Raw genomic sequence first — 16,834 nt, 5'->3', positions numbered from 1 at the left:
AAGAAATTATGTCGTGAAGAAATCGCTTTTCTTTGCTATAGAATGAAATGTTCTGTAATGCCTTTATTGTTTATTGTTGAGAAAAGAAACTCATTTAACAATAATGTAACAAGGACCGTACAATATTGGGAAGACATTCTTATTTGCTAATACTTGCTGGTCACCTACCAATTAAATGTTTTGGATGTACTTATCAAGTGTGTTTCATACACAGCTCAGTCAGTCAGATTCATTGCTCCCTCTCAGCCATGCTTAGGACTCATCTACAAAACTGACAAAATTGAGTCAAAAAACTCAAATAACCTTGTTGCATCAATGCTTTATATTTGTAAACTAAGCTCTGCTGATTGAAATCTATCTCTCATTCAGAAATCTTTCATAGCAACACTGAGTAGAGATTACACTGAAAACTGGAAATGTGTCTATTTTTAACTCTTTGGTGTAGTTTCTCAAACTACTCCACTGACTTATCTTATATATATATATATATATATATATATATATATATATATATATATATATATATATATATATATATATAGTACAGTCAAAATCATAATGAAACAATGGCACATAGCACACTCAATACATTATTTATTAAGGTTTTTATTCCGTAAATGTGAAGTATTGTTGTGTGTACTTCTATCTTTCATGCTTTCAATGCACATTGATTACACAATGTGCGACAAGAAGGAGCACATGGACATTTCTGGGTGCTCTTTCATCATCAGGCTGTATCACCTGTTTTTGTCTGTAAAACAACACTAATTTCCTTTAGTGGAGCTTTGAAGAGTAAAACTAAAAAGATCCCATTATTTAAATCTACGCGAGTTTCCCTGAGGTACAAAATGAGGTTTTCATTTTGAGGCTCTTCAGTTTTCATAAAAAACTCATAATTGAAATAAAAGGCATTCATTAGTAACTTTCAGTAGTTCAGTAACTTTAACTATAGTAGATCCTTGGCACATGCTGCTGTAGCGCTCTCCCTCTACTTACAGGATAACAGTAGACCCAAGGCTTACAATGGCAGATCATTCCTTTTGTAATGTACACTCTCAATAGCAGGTGCGAATGAGGATGATGAAAACAAAGACAACAGTTATGATAGTAAGTGCTGAAAATAGAAAGACAAGGCCGGCAAAGACGGGGTCCGTCATGGGGGGGGTATATTTCACTTCAGACGGGATCATGTTGGACATACTCAGCATGTAGCCCAAACTCCAACCTATGCTGGTGTTCTTTGCCTGAAAAGAAGAGGAGAGATGTCCCATGTGTTACTGTGAATGTGCAGGCTGTACACTGCATTCTTTAGTAGTAAATGCAGCTAATACATCACTTTGCATGTCTAGTGAAGTTGCACAATTGCAGCTCTAGGGCAAAAGATGAGTCATAACACCCATGTAAATATTGTGTCTGTTTTTTTAACTTCCTCTAAAAGGAACTACCAAACAACCAGACTCCCAGACAGCCTAAAGGCACTAAACAGGACACGCAGCACACATACTCTCTTGTTGGTGGGATTGGAAATTGGGAGCATCGCCAGCTGTTGTGGAACGTTCTTGTGTTAAAATCTAAAGGCAAACCGCCATACAATTTGGAAACTGCTGCTGTAATGTGTGACTTTTTCACATCTTCTGTCTTTCTTTATGACTCATGACTGATAGACTGCATGTCACAGACCAGGAATCCCCTTCTGTTGAGGGAGTGCCATTGTGAAAGACGCTCTGTGTCCTTAGGGCATCCCAGAGCGATACATTGCCTGCCATTCACTCTGGCTTCAACTGTTCATGTGTGCAGATGATTAATATGTCAGCCATCCATCTTTGATAGGTTCCCATGGGTGGCCTCATTCACACTTATCTATGTTATTATGTGTTTGTTTTTTTTTGCTCAACCAACCTCTCTTTCGAAGTTAATGTTTTTCCATGTCTCTTTGTCAAACTTGTATCCATCCGCCAGCAAAGTGAAGACATAGTGAGCTGCAAAACAGTAAGTCTTAAGATATCTTTCAGCTATCCATGCCTTTTCTGCCCTTAGCTGAAAGGAAGAGAAACAGAGATTAGAGTGGCCTGTGATTAGGAAGAAGAATGATACAATCGAATGAAGCTGAATGCTAATATCAAGACAATACTGAGACAAAACAATTTGCGATCAAGACTGATTTCAATTCATAGTTAAGATAAGATCGAATAAAACTACATCCATCCGGAAGGATATTTTTTTAAACTGTGCTATTTTGAGGTCTGATACACAGATGTGTCTAATAGAGAAATATCCGCTCTGACGTGGCAGGAATATTCTTAAAGTGCTTGAAATCTCCAAATAGCTGAGCTGATCATTCTAAAACAACAACCCAACCAAATATGATCTGTATGTGTACATTTAATGCACATAGTTTGTTTATTGAGTTAAGTTGCTGTTTTGACATAATGTGAAGCACCCACATTAAATCACACAGAGAAGAAAATGTTCCCACACTGCTAGGCACACCTCAGCCGGTGATCTCAAAGCATGTTTTGTGCCTTAGGGAGAAAAATTTGTAATTTTTAGTAAAAAGATTGTGTAACGTTGTTACCTATGAGTGGTAGTGTTTGCTGCACCACTTAGAATATAGAATTCCTGTCCTTTTTCGTCCCTATATTTTTGCTCCTCCCAACATTTACTTTGTTTCTAACTCTTCCTAAACTATCTTCTCATCCTCCTGGTTCACCTGTTTTCCTTTTCTTATTACTAGATGTATAAAATTGGAAAAGCTTACTTCTGTCCAATTTGTGTTGCAGAATTTCGTAATTGAGGTGTTGAATTGATCAAGATCTGATGTTCCATTAATCCCAAGCGCCTTAGAAGTAAAGAAGAATCCTGCATATGCCTGGCAGGAACAGTAGAGACATATCGTAAGATTTTTTTCATCTTCATCTCTCTTCTTGCACGTGTTCTATTTGCACTGTGTGTTACCATAAAATCTCCAGTGACGGGTGGCTGCTCGACCCCGTTGAGGGAACACTGGGATGAGTTACAAGTCTTGAAATCAAATATGGACTTCACTATGCTTCCGCACTTGTCTGGGTCGGCTGTTCCCACCAAGAAGAGTTCTTGATGTGGGTTGTAGCCCTTAGGCTTTTTTGTGCACTCTGTGTCATAAATGTATGAGGCCTTGAGGGTGGTGATGAAACCTTCAGGGTAGCAGGGGTTTATAATGTAGGTTGGGTCAGATGATTCCTGGAACGTTGAGAGGAGGAAATGTCAAAAGAAAGAATGGAGGATGAGTAAATACAACTACATATACGGAAAAAAGGGACAGGAAGAGACATTGGCTTTGGACAGTATTACTTGCATTTACAGACACCATCTATATATCATGATTAATTTACTTGACTATGACATATAGGTCCTGATATTATATAGCCATATACCATAACATATTCTCACTGAATAGCATATCTATCCAGCTCAGTTACTAATAGTTTCAAGAATGAAGCTAAAAGCTGCAAGAATGAATGCATTTCTCGCAGACTAGCATGACGACATTCACAGTCCGATCAATATTCTTAATGACATAATGCATTCTTGACTGGTCTCCCTTTGCCTGTTAGCAACTCTTACTGAACACCGTTCACTAATCAATTCTTAACTGGGCATTAATGGATCTTGGCCTGCACATGCATGCAAAAAAACAGACATTCCCACTGCCATGTGCACCACACACACACACACACACACACACACACACACACACACACACACACACACACACACAAGCACTTAAACATGAACATAGAAACACATACTATACAGGGAGATAACTCAGAGAAGAACCATCACCCTTATAGTACCTGAAAGACATGACCTTTATTGACAGAAAACGCACACACACACACACACACACACACACACACACAGATTCCTCTCTTTCTAGCTCTCTTCCTTTTCGCTCTCTCTCTCTCTCCTCTTCTGTAGTACTGAATGCTGTAATCAAGGCTAATGGGACTCAGCTGTTGGCCAGTCCAATTACCTGGAATTTTGACGGATGATCTGGGAGACAGGCCCACACACACACACACACACACACACACACACACACACACAAAAACATACACACAAAACAAAACAAAAAGCTGTGTACCTGAACTACTTTGTCCAGAACCCTTTTGTAAGCCTCGTTTTTGCCATAGCAGAGGAAACTGTGTGTGTAGACATTGTAAGGGTAACCGTACAGTTTGACATGCAAGTAGTCAGGCCCGCTGAGATCATCCTGGACAGCAAAGGCGATCTGTGTGGACGCCCCACCGAGGTCCATGGACCCTACAGTATTTTTCCCTTCTGGGTGTACATAGGTATTCCAAAGGTTTTTCTGCAAAAATAATGGGAAAGGTTAGTATAGGATGAACCGTGTGATGGCCCTGTTTATGAAGCAGTATTCTTTTTTTCACCTTTAAAGGGATATGTACATGTTGACCTACAGATAGATCCATGACAGTGTCTTACCTCAAGGAAGTTTCCCATGAGATAGTTGACAGTGACCCACCCATACAGCCCTTCTTCTTGACCAGTAATGATGGAAGCATTATGGAAGTTGAAAGGCAAAGATCTCAAGTATTCTGTGAGACTTGCCAGGATTTCATTGCACCTCTGTTCATCCTTCTCACTTATAGTAAAGCAGAAAAAAGGAACACAATTACAGATCTTATTGGAAACAGGAAGGTCAGTAGCCATGAAATATGGAATCAGTGTCATTAAAGTAAGTAGTAAAGTGTTTTTTATATTTCTTTTATATTTTTTGCTGAGTTAGAAAAGCAGATTGATACCACTGTCATGTCTGTACACTACATAGGAAGCCAGAGCTGCCAGGAGATGGTCAGCTTAGCGTAACATAAAGACGGAAAAGAAGAGGAAATTGTTAGCTCTGTTCAAAGGTAACACAAATATTGGCCTATTGACATATTAACACATTATATCTTGTTTGTTCAATCCATTCAAGAATGTGAGGTGACCTCCAGGAAGTCTCTTTACCTAGGCCTTGTTGTTTCCCTCTATTCCTTGTCTATGCTGTGCTAAGCTAAGCTAATCGTATTCTGGCTCTAGCTCCATATTAACTGCAATACAAATACCAGAATGATAGTGAGCGTCTTATCTTATTCTCTGCAAGAAAGCGATGAAGTGAAATTTCCACAAATATCCACTACAATACCAACATCAATAATAAGTATATACATGGAGTATTTAGACTTAGACATAAAGGGGACATATAGAAGCTCACTTTTTCAGTGCTTGTGCACATATATTTAGGTATATGGAATGCCTACCAACCCACACACTGTGAAATAAGACAACCCAGTCAGTTTTTTGTGGGCTGTCTACATTAGAAAACATGGGATTCAACAAGTCATTCAGATTTGGCTCCCCTTCCTATGTCACATGCAGGCTCATTAGAATATACCGCCCCCCATCTGAGTATCTCCATCCACGGCTTGAATGTTACCTTTGCAAAGGTGCGCCATATTTTTCTCACAAGCCAATCAGAGCAGACTGGGCTTTTCGAGAAGGGGGCTTAAAGAGACAGCGTATATTCAGACAGACAATATAAGAACAATAATGAGTTTTTTTTTTCTTAAAACATGCAAACATGTTCTAGTAGAAACCCAAGATACAAGTATGAACCTAAAAATGAGCATGATATATCCCCTTTAATGAAATTAAAGCAAACAAAGCAAACAATTTGAGAGGACCCCATATTTCCACTTCCCAGCATCAGTGTTACACCATCTGAGCTCTTGAATTTTGTCCCACCCTGCAGTCTAAATGTGTTTTTATGGGGCTTCTTGGTGACGCAGAGGGCTTTTGGTGCATGTATGTGTCACTCTCCAATACCTTAATGGCGAGAGAATACCCTAAAGCTGACTGATTTCAACACTTTCTTACTGTAGCAGTCTCATTCCAGCAGTAGCTCCCAGAAACAGAGGTGTGGTTTCATGTTTTTTAGTGGGAATGGCTTTGGTGATGTTGTCCATGCATTCTTTGAATCCCTTCCATGATTTGGCATCTTTCTGTGGGTCAACTTTCATCTCTGAGATGCCATCACCTGTGGGCACAAGGCAAAGATAAAATCATATTCCTAAGCACAGGCACTACAAATTTATAGTGATTTGTTAATGTTAATGTGTAACATTTGTAACTTTGTAAGTTCAACAAACGTTGAATGATTTAAAAATGCTCAGTAAGCTTTGGCTTTTTATTTTTTCTCTTACTTACCCCCTATACTCCAATTTACTCTACTGCAACATTTTCATTTAACATTTTGTGTAACTCAATTCTAGAAAATGTAGAACTTTTACACACAAAACCTGCAATCATTGTAGAGAAGCAGCAGTAACTCACCCGCAACTTTACAGTTCATTATCTCAGTCACCACTCCGGTTTCATTCTGCTTCTCCCCTGGCCACTTGTACAGGTACACATTGGACCGTGATGAACCTGAGTCTATCACTATGCCATACTGAAGAAGAAGAAAAAAATAAATCAATGTTTGGTCTATCTAATAGCACTTCTTACCTTGATTAGTGAAATATCTAAAAGCCCTAAATGATTTTGTTAATAAGGCAAAGAGCTGAGACTATCAAACTACAGGCTGCTGCGACCCCCACCACGTTGTCCATCAGGACCAGGATCATGATATCTGACCCTGACAGTCATTCTGTTTCTCTCTGTATGAGAACTGTTATGTACTTTTACTTTGTTGAAGTGAAGAAGATCTACAGCCAAATAATGCCTACACATTTATGTGTGCATCCATGGACATTTGTGCATGTGCATGTATATGTTCACCTCTAAGCTATACTCTTTGGACCTCCAGGTGTCCTGGATGACGGCAACAGCAACAAGGGCAGCAATACTAGCCAAGAGGAGAAGCAGCACTCCAGCTATGCGACACTTGTAGCCCATTTGCTGTTTGGAAGCCATTTCCTGTTGGCAAGAAATGGGGTTTAAAAAAAAACCAAACGTGGTTCCCACTAAAAGCCTTTTTTAGCTCTCAAAGTGATGACATGTGGAGAGGTTTGAAAAATGATGATGAACAATAATAGTACACATTATTTACTTTAAGCTGGAAAAAAAACATTGGCAGCATTAATAGTATTGATAGACTAAGCAATACCACCAAACAAACGCATAAAAAGAAACAGAATCAGGAGGAAGAATGTGGATCATAATTGGCTGTCTGAATACGTGTTGTGTTACTTTTTATTATGAACAATTACGAGATACTTTAATGCCATAATATTATGTTTGACCTATTTAATTAAGGCAAATATGCAAAACAAATGTGTTTTTATGATCCGCAAAGGAGAATAAAAGCTTCAGCTTAAGATTCTTTGAAGACAGTGAAGTGGGGATTTAAAGTTTGATTTAAGAGAGTTTTGGGAGGTGTCAGTTTCTACCAAGGTTGTCAGCAAGAAGAAAAAATAGGCTTAAAAGTCCTCAACAGCCAGCAAGCAAATTGGCTGCTGTCTCGTTAAAGTCTTGCATCTTTAGCCTTGAAATCTCAAAGGTTTTGGTTGTGTTGTTTATATAAACTTGAACTGCGTGTGCAGTTGGACCTAAATGCAGGAATGAAACCTTACTGGTTAATTATGTATCTACCTAATTCGTAAAAAAACACTGATTGGCAGAACTTGTTCAGGTCTTAAGGAAGGGCCGTAGAGCGTATGGGTGCACAACTAGATTACAACATCCACTATAAGATTGCTGACACATTTCAATATTGCACAAACCCACTGGACAGGGAAACCTGCCATTGAAGATCATTCAACAAGTCCTCCAAACCATACAACAATATAGGTTTGTTCATACCCTCTAACATGACCCACGGGAGCGTTTTCCATTCCCATTCTAAACCACGGTTTAAAACACGTCGATAATGTTGTGAGACAGTTGCAGTTTGGTTATGTTTAGGCACTTAACTACTTAGTTGTGTAGTAAAAAGTAAGTGTAGTAAAAAATAATATAGGGTTAAAATCAGACATTAAATCACTTCTGGTTAAGCACGTGATGCAGAACGTGATGTAGCTCCGTTTCTTCCATAAAGTAAAACAAACTCTGCTTTTAATTTTATTTTCAAACGGGACATGAACCCCGTTTCCTTGGTGAAAGTCCTGTGTTTGTTTGACCCATCCACCACCCCAAGCTACCTCCTTAAAGGTGCTCTAAGCGATGTCACGCGTTTTTTAGGCTACAACATTTTTTTCACATACAGCAAACATCTCCTCACTATCCGCGAGCTGCCTGTCCCCTGAACACACTGTAAAGAAACGCGGTCTCTGTAGACAGCCCAGGCTCCACAAACGGCAACAAAAACAAAGTGTGCCAACCTGCACCCACGAAACATAACAAACAGAGTTCCAAGACAAGAAGGATTTGGGGGTGGGGGTTGGGGGGGGTTAGTGCGCGGAAGCACGGAAGGGACGGGATGAGGAGGCGGTAGGGGCGAGCTAGCCTACGTCAACAAGTGCCGTCACCCAACATCACTTAGAGCACCTTAAGTAGAAATTTGGTGCTTTTATACTTCGTCGCCTTACTTTCTGCTATGCTCCCATCATAACTACTGCAGCCACTAGAGGGCGCCGCTACTATACACTTAAATGTGACTCGTAATTGCTGCTTGAACAAACAACTTATGTGGGCGTTTTTTCAGGGAAAGCCAGTCTCAGATCATTGGTTCATACAGTAAGTGTGTTTTGTATTCAACTCTTTCTAATGGCTTTGAAGAAACAGCCAGACATTGAGTATAAACACTGACATTTACAACAAACACATTTGATGTCAAGCTTAAGGCAATGCTCACCTCGGAGAAACACTTTTTTCAGTCAAATTTGGATCTTGTTGATAAACATGGCGTGCCACAAACAGCTCTGTTTGAGTTTCAAGTGTATAATAAATGACAGAAAACTGTGTTTCGTGCCAGATTCACCATGTGTGCTTTGATGGAAAAAAAGTAAAATGTACACAAGGTTAAAAGAAAATTTTTAGTATATACAAGACTGTTCTTCTACCAGAATCACACATGTATTTCTCATGTAGTCAATATGGCTGCAATTACGAGTCACACACAAACTCTGTAACATGAGACGCAGCTACCTAGACGTGCACAGACACATTCCCGTAAACCAATAAAAAAAATTTATTCTGATTTATTTTATTTTATTTGCATGCTATTTACACCTTAGTTCTTTAAATGTGCATGTTCTCATTGGTATTTGCTGTATGTGAATATTATCTATATTTGGGAGTGGTGGCCTAGATGTTAAAGAAGTGAGCTTGTGACCGGGAGGTCGCTGGTCCAATCCCCAGACCGACCAGGATAAAATCTGGGTGGGGAAAAGTGAAAAGAGCAGCACTTGTCCCTGCCTCATCACCACCACTGAGGTGCCCTTGAGCAAGGCCCTTAACCCCAACCGCTCCAGTGGAGTTGCTCAGTGGCCAGCAGATCAGACTGTGGTTGTACGGGGCAGCTTCCAGGTATGAATGTGTAACTGTGTGAATGTGACAGGTCGTCGTTGCAAATGAGAATTTGTTCTCAATCGACTTACCTGGATAAATAAAGGTTAAAAAAAAAAAATGTCATGCTATTGTAACCCACCCCAAATTGGCTGGTTGTGTTTAAAATTTCAAGCAGGGATGATATGATTATATGATCAATATTTGTCATCATACTAGGACATTTTGTATATTCATCCAAGCTAATTTAAACTGAAGCTTAAATATTCCTTCAGATTCAATACATGAAAAACACAAAGTATGAGTTTCCTATTTTCACTTAATCAGACACAAATAGCTCAGGTAGCTCAGGTTATGCCACGTTGTTTTAATTGAGTCATTTTAATTCTCAACACTTTTCAGCAGTGGCAAATACTTTGCGGTAATGCCCACTAGGTGGCAACTGCGCAGCGCTGGTGTCATTCTTTCCCTATATACTGTCTATATACTGTACCATGTAATGGAAAAGCGTGGCGTTTTTCCATTTCATGGTACCTGCTCAACTCGCCTCGACTCTACTCGCCTCACTGTGCGTCCATTTTCCATTGTAGATTTTAGTACTGCCTCAGCGTGGCTGGTCATCACAGCGGCACCGCAGTAAACTGCCGTGACCTAACGCGACACACACACACAGAACGTGGAAGGTGTGTTGTTGCCAGAAGACACATTTTGTTTCAAATGAAGCTGGAGGCAGCAAAAATAAACACAGCTGGCTAAACTATTTATAAATGACGGGTTTGTTCAGGACACCCCCCTCTGTCGTTTTAATGTCACCTTTTGGTATCGGCTCAGCTCGCTTCGAACCTCGACTGAGGTGGTACTAAAAAAAGTACCTGTTAGCAGGTACCATGGACTTTTTAAAACCAAAAAAGGCGAGTAGAGTCGAGGCGAGTCGAGCAGGTACCATGTAATGGAAAAGTGCCATATGTTCTTTCCTTAACCGGTTACAGAGAGAGAAACGGCGAACATTAGCTCTGAAAGAAAAAAAAAGAAATGACATCCTGAAAAGTGATTTATTTTTCTTTCTTTTGATGGTAGTGTCTGAAAACTTTTATCTGTTGACATAGGTAAGCTCACATGCCGTGTTTATTCCTGTTATCTAAAAGTATTAAAGTAGTGATCCCAGACCTTGAGGTGTTTTTGCAGGTAAATGTTGAAGGCTGATTAGAACCTGGTTACACTATGTAATAACAAGGACTGAATATATGCCTTTTAAAATAGCATGTTTTTAATATAGTCATGAAAGAAATGAATGATCATAAATAATGACACAGCAATGGATAATATTCACCCAGCCTTTGCTTTTCTTAATGGCAGTGGGAGGTCATAAATGGTCTCAACACTAATTACAACCTTGTGTCAGTCTACAGGTATTAGGTATTGCTGTGTCAGCCTTGTCATGGGTTTCATTATCAGTCTGTCAAACAGTTGGGAGAGTAAGCAGCACCACAAGTATCCATCTCCCTCTCTATCTCTCCCTTTTTTCTCACATTTAAGCTTCTTTTTAAGTTGTATAAACCCCAAATCAATATTTGACTCCTTTGTTGTCATCAGACTATAACAACACCGCAGTGACAATGTTTGTTATTGTTTGACATTACAGCATTTAGAGTTACCACAGCAACTTAATGTGTAAACATGCAGGTAAAATGGCTAGACAACAAGACAGACAAATGTTGTTTTAGTCGGCTTAACATTTTACTGTCGTGTGTGTGTGTGTGTGTGTGTGTGATATAGTCGATATTCCAGGTTTATAAATTTGGGTGATATCTCTTTAAAGCTATGCTCTGGACATTTCAATTCCCCAAGGCTTGTGAAAGAGATACAGTGACTCTGTGGGAGTAGTAGTGTCAATGTTTGTCAAGTTTCTGCCAGCATTGTGTGAGAAACATTAAAAAAAATCAGAAACCTCTGCTTTTCTGCTTTTTACATTTACATTTAGTTATACTTATGTAACCTGAAACTGAAAATAAATGTTTCTGTGTGTAAAGCTTATGACCTAATCATTTGCACCTACTGGCCAGCTAGTGGTTAGTTTAGTCCTTAACATCAGTGTCCTGTTGTTGTGTCCTGTTGGGTCCAGAATGCTTGAACAATGTCAGTAACATTCAGAGGTTGTCCATAATAATAGTTCAAGCTTACACACTAGTAACAAAATATTATATCACTTATATCCTCACAAAAGTGAAAATGCAACCTCTGTGGATTAATGTCAAGACAAGTCATCTAATGCATTATTCAGTCCCTCCAGGATTTTGCGATCGCGCCAATTTACGCAAATTCAACCAATCACCGTGAATTTGGTGCGACTCGCAATTTTGACCAATCACCGCAACTTTTCCACACATTTTTTTCCCGCGACTTCAACCAATCACAGCAGTCCCACGTGCACTCTGCGAGCCAATGACCAATCCGGAGTGAGAACGGGTTGATCATTTCCTTGTTTTTGATATGAAGACGAGACGTGTGTGTGACTCATTTACCAACAAAACGTAAAGCGAAAGACCGTGCAAAACATTTCAGACCGTCTGATACATTTTAACATCAATGTAGACTTTAACAATTTAAAAGTTGCTGCCGTTTCCATCCTGGCTGTCGGCTCTCTGCAGCGGGTGGGGCTACTGCTCCGTACCCCCCGCGACTGACGCTTGCACACACACAAACACACACACAGACACACACACAAACAACACAAACACGGTGGTGATGCAGGAGAAAAAGGAAATGAGACGACACAATGACCTAAATTGAGGACAGCTACGCTCGTTATTGTAAGTGCAATGATAAGTTAAAGTCAGTACTTTATCAAACCGTATGAATGTGTGTCCCAGCCCAGGCCACGTTAGGAAAATAACTAACAATGTAAAGATCAACAAGCCACTGACAGATATGTTCAAATTTGATTGATTCAATAAATTATTATTTTTTGTCTTAAATCCACCAGCCATTTTCATATTATACCAACATTTGCAGCATCCTGAGCCTTTTTGGTAAGGTTACTAGGAAAACTCAGCCCAGAGTAGTTTTATTCTCCCCAAAACAAGTTTCCTTTTTATTTTAAAAGAACTATACAAAAAAAAAACGCAACTTTTTTGCAACTTTCACTGTCTCCCGCAACTTCATTGCAACAAACATACAAAAGACATCACAACTTTTATCGCAATTTTTTACAAAAGCTCCCGCGAAATCAGGCATTTTGGGCCGCAACAATCTCAAAGAAAGGCCGCGAAATCCTGGAGGGACTGATTAATGGATGTGAAAAATTGCTGAAAGATGAAATATCCGTGACCACCCAATAGTTGTTTGAAGGTGACGTGGTTCATTGAGTTCTAATGTTGTTAAGGCCCCTTCACCAGCACTCCCTTCTTTTGCTGAGGACCCTGGGTCTCCAAACCAAAAGTTATGCTTTTTTGTCTGTATCATGTTTTGTATTAGTATTTTTTCTCAAAAAAATATGTACAAGTATTCACTTGATGCAGCATTCACAATGTACAAGATGACATAAATATGTTTTCTGGTCTAAAGTCACACACAAAAACAATGTGGACCACTCTGGTCTCTGTTATCCACCCCGATGCACAACAAGCCCCCCTTACTCTTCATTTGTAAAACTTATATTTGTAAACTAAATACACAATGCAACAAAACTAGTTTAAATGAAATGATGAGTCAACCAGAGGAATCAGCAAGTCTGCTTGTTTAAACTGGTCCTCATGAGGTAAAGGGGTGGAATGTGGTTAAACACTAACACATGCACATATCATACAACACAGTGAGGACCAGTAAATCAACTCACACAATGAAACAAACTTACCTGCATCAATTAACTGTTTAAAATTCCGGGTTGTTTTTTTTTGTTTTTTTTGTTACTGGTAAATAAATGTTTTGTGAACAGGTAAATACAGTAGATGCTTGTGAAAGAGAGGAGGTGTGTTTGTTTCTTACCTTGAAAAGCTGGTTTGTAGATCCTAGTTGGGAGCGGGTGTGAGATGGCTCTGAGGAAGGGATAAAGAAACACAGCAGGAAACAGGGGAGCAGCAAAGGAAGAGAGAGAGAGAGAGAGAGAGAGAGAGAGAGAGAGAGAGAGAGTGTGTGTGTGTGTGTGCTGTGAGTGGGAGAGAGAGAGAGAGGTGGATTGGCTCACAAGAGCAGCTGAGCTGTTGTACCCCAACAAAACACAATGTCAGGGACAGAGGGAACATGGGAGGAGCAATGCATTACAAACTCCAGTTTTCACCACTCCCACTACACCAGTGAAAGACAGTGAGTGATGCAGCGCTCACTGTCTGTGTGTAATGATTAGGCACAGACACAGGTATTTGTGCGTATGCATGAAACAATGTGAGAAGAGAGAGGGGGAGCGGTGGTAAAGTTAATTGATGTAATCAATAAGATAAAGTGCATCTGCTGCGCAAGGTCAGCTCTTATTTGATAGGCTTAAATTGAAGCCCAAAGGACGATGAAAAGCAAAGGATCAAGCACTGTACCAATAATCAATCAGAATCAGAATCAGCTTTATTGACCAGGTTTGCTTTGCTCTGCTCTCACGTACAACACTCACTTATAAAGAATAAAAACAGAAAGGACAGTAAGAAATATAAAAAAAATACTGTTAAGTATGCAGTATAACAATACAATATAATTTACAAAAAAATATACAATAACAATTGAAGAGAGGGAAGGAATAGTGCAATATCAGTATATATATTGTACTGTATACTGTATATACAAGGATGTGTCAGTACCTACAAGCTCTCACCCTCTCTCTCACGCTCACTGGGATCTAAGTTAAAATGTTAAACTAAGCCTTGGGCTAACTGCAGTGAACAATATGAGCCATTTAGCCTGATGTAACTCATGGGCTTATGGCTCCTCTGAGCTAAGTTAACTACAGTATCTAGGAATGGGAACAGCACTCAAGGGTGTGGGGATCTTGCAGCTGGTCTTACTACCTGGCTCTTTGCCTCCATTCTGCACTTTGCTTCATGTCATACTTTTGATTTGTCATATTCAGAATCAGAATCAGAATCAGAAAAGCTTTATTGCCAAGTACGTTTTTTTACACATACAAGGAATTTGTTTTGGTGTTGTAGGTGCATGTCACACATTCTCTAAAATAAGTTAAACAAACAGGTTAAACAGAACAAACAATATAAGTATAAATATATGTATATATATATATATATATATATATATATATATATATATATATATATATACACACACACACACACACACACACAGAATGTATTAAAAATAAGAAGAAAAAAAAAGAAAATATTCATTTTTTCTAAGAATGTAAAGTCGCTGCAGTGCTTCCCATCACTGTGGCTGTTTTATACATCCAACAGATTCCTTAACATTTCAGCATGTGGGCGGTCTTCTTGTATCTGGACTGTCTACAAAGAAGACACTGATGGGGCCGGTCAAAGTGAATTACATATCTGATTCAGTGCTCAGTGAATGAAGATAAAGTATTTTAGCTGCCTAAAGGGATACCTGAAACCCACTGGTCTGAATGAACCGGACAGACAGGGCGATGAAAATCAGATTTGCACTGAGAGAGGAAATAGAAGAAAGGCAGAAAGCTCCTACTTAACTTTCTTTTTCAAGCCTCCTGGATACAGATTACATATCTGTGCTACTTCTACTTAGCAGTTAGATACCTGAGGCGTGTCCATCCCAGCGTTTCATGATTAATTTATATGGGTACTGCTGCTGCTAAAAGTTAAAGGGGCTGTACTCAACATTTAAAACATATAGCAGAAACAAATATGGAGGTAATGTCTTCCTGAGCAGAGAATGAAGTCACACTCCCCTCTGTGTGTGTAATCCGTTTTTCTCTGTTCTTTGTTTTGATAGCCGGTTCGGCCTTGCATGCATGTTAGTGCATGTGGCCATGAAGTATTTCATGTATTGGGGAATGGTCTGTGAGAGCTATGTGGAGGAAATCCCTGCCCATTGTTTTTCAGTATTTCGAGTACAGCCCCTTTAAAAAGAATCTTTCCAACATTTTGCTGGTGCATGGCTACACATCTGCTGCACACAGGTTGCCACAACCTTGTTTAAAAAAAACAATCATGTGGTGGCCTGTGTTGCCATGCACTAAATACAAACAAAATGGGACACTCTCAAAAATATTGTTCCATACAGGGACGTCGTTAGGCCTGTTTTAGGGGTGCTAAAATGTTCATAAGCCCCCCTAAATAATAATAACAACAACAATAATAATTTTTTTTACAGTGCACCCTGTATCACTAACTACGGTGAATCAGTCTTCCTTCACCATTCATCTGTGTGTGTCGGTGTGTAGTGTGTCTGTTTTAATTCTATTTTACAACTGTCAGCTGGTCGAAATGGCTGTTAGAGGCTCAACGAGCGCCTACGTGCATGGTAACGACAGGGGCGCAACTACCCAGTGTCAGAGGGGTATGCAGCAACAACCTAATCATCACCCCTGGTTGATGTGATTTGAGTAGTGAATGGCTTTCCATCTCTGTCTGCACTATTTTCCCCCCAAAAAGGACACAGTGAATAGGTTGGTCAACAGAACTTCGAACCATACTGGACATTTAGTTTTGTGTGGTCTAATAGAACTCCTATCTGATGTCATCACTGGTCTCATCTCTACGTGATGCCATCGCCGACCTCATGTCTGTCTCATTCACTCTTTGCCTGTCTTCTTCTCCACTATGACATCTTGTCAAACAAACATTATGTAATAGATTTTTCATTCGTTTTTTCCATATTAATAATATTAAGAAATTAATCTGTTGGTATCAAGTGGCTCCCCCTACACTTCCACCTAATGTTAGACCTACCTGTTGCCTTCCCCTGCCTTTCCTGATCCACCATCCTCACACCTGAATGAAATGAACTCACTGTTAAATATAGCAGTTTGGTAGCAAATCTATGCATGATTCCATCGTAAACCAGAATTACAGCATTACTTATGTTTTCCAGATTCTTGTCATGTATTGTACATGCTACCTTATATTTATCAGTTTTCAGCTCATCAACAGCGGTTTTGCATATTCTAAGCTAGCCGTAAACCCCCATTTGGCTGCTACATTTCCAGTGTTAGCAAACGCTAGCTAGTCTGTTAACATGAATATTTGCAAGCCTCCAAGCACAGACGTCACATTTTAAATCCTACCTGTTGCCTTTCACCATCCACTTATTCAACTGCTGTCGCATCCCTTGACAGGCCATCTCATTTTCCCTCTTTCTTTTTCTATTTTTAGCCCCAACAGCTGTTTTGCTTTGAACTTTTTCCATAGACGGCAACTTACTACTCGTACGCTCG

General features: G+C 39.6%; 1 protein-coding gene across 1 annotated transcript; it reads right to left on the bottom strand.

Moving 5' to 3' along the window:
- Positions 1-550: 550 nt before the first annotated feature.
- entpd3 (ectonucleoside triphosphate diphosphohydrolase 3) lies at positions 551-13,557 on the bottom strand. Its single transcript, XM_078251916.1, has 10 exons — positions 13,474-13,557; positions 6,823-6,960; positions 6,376-6,493; positions 5,920-6,079; positions 4,486-4,645; positions 4,124-4,351; positions 2,956-3,219; positions 2,759-2,869; positions 1,900-2,037; positions 551-1,244 (listed from the first exon to the last, which is right to left on the bottom strand). The coding sequence occupies exons 2-10, from the start codon at positions 6,955-6,957 to the stop codon at positions 1,056-1,058; spliced, it is 1,503 nt and encodes a 500-aa protein (XP_078108042.1). The 5' UTR covers positions 6,958-6,960; positions 13,474-13,557; the 3' UTR covers positions 551-1,055.
- Between the last annotated feature and the right edge of the window lie 3,277 nt (positions 13,558-16,834).

The sequence above is a fragment of the Sander vitreus genome, chromosome 6, assembly GCF_031162955.1.
Source record: "Sander vitreus isolate 19-12246 chromosome 6, sanVit1, whole genome shotgun sequence".
NCBI lineage: Eukaryota > Metazoa > Chordata > Actinopteri > Perciformes > Percidae > Sander > Sander vitreus.
The sequence above is the reverse complement of the archived record's forward strand: the minus strand, read 5'-3'. Positions and strand labels throughout refer to the sequence as shown.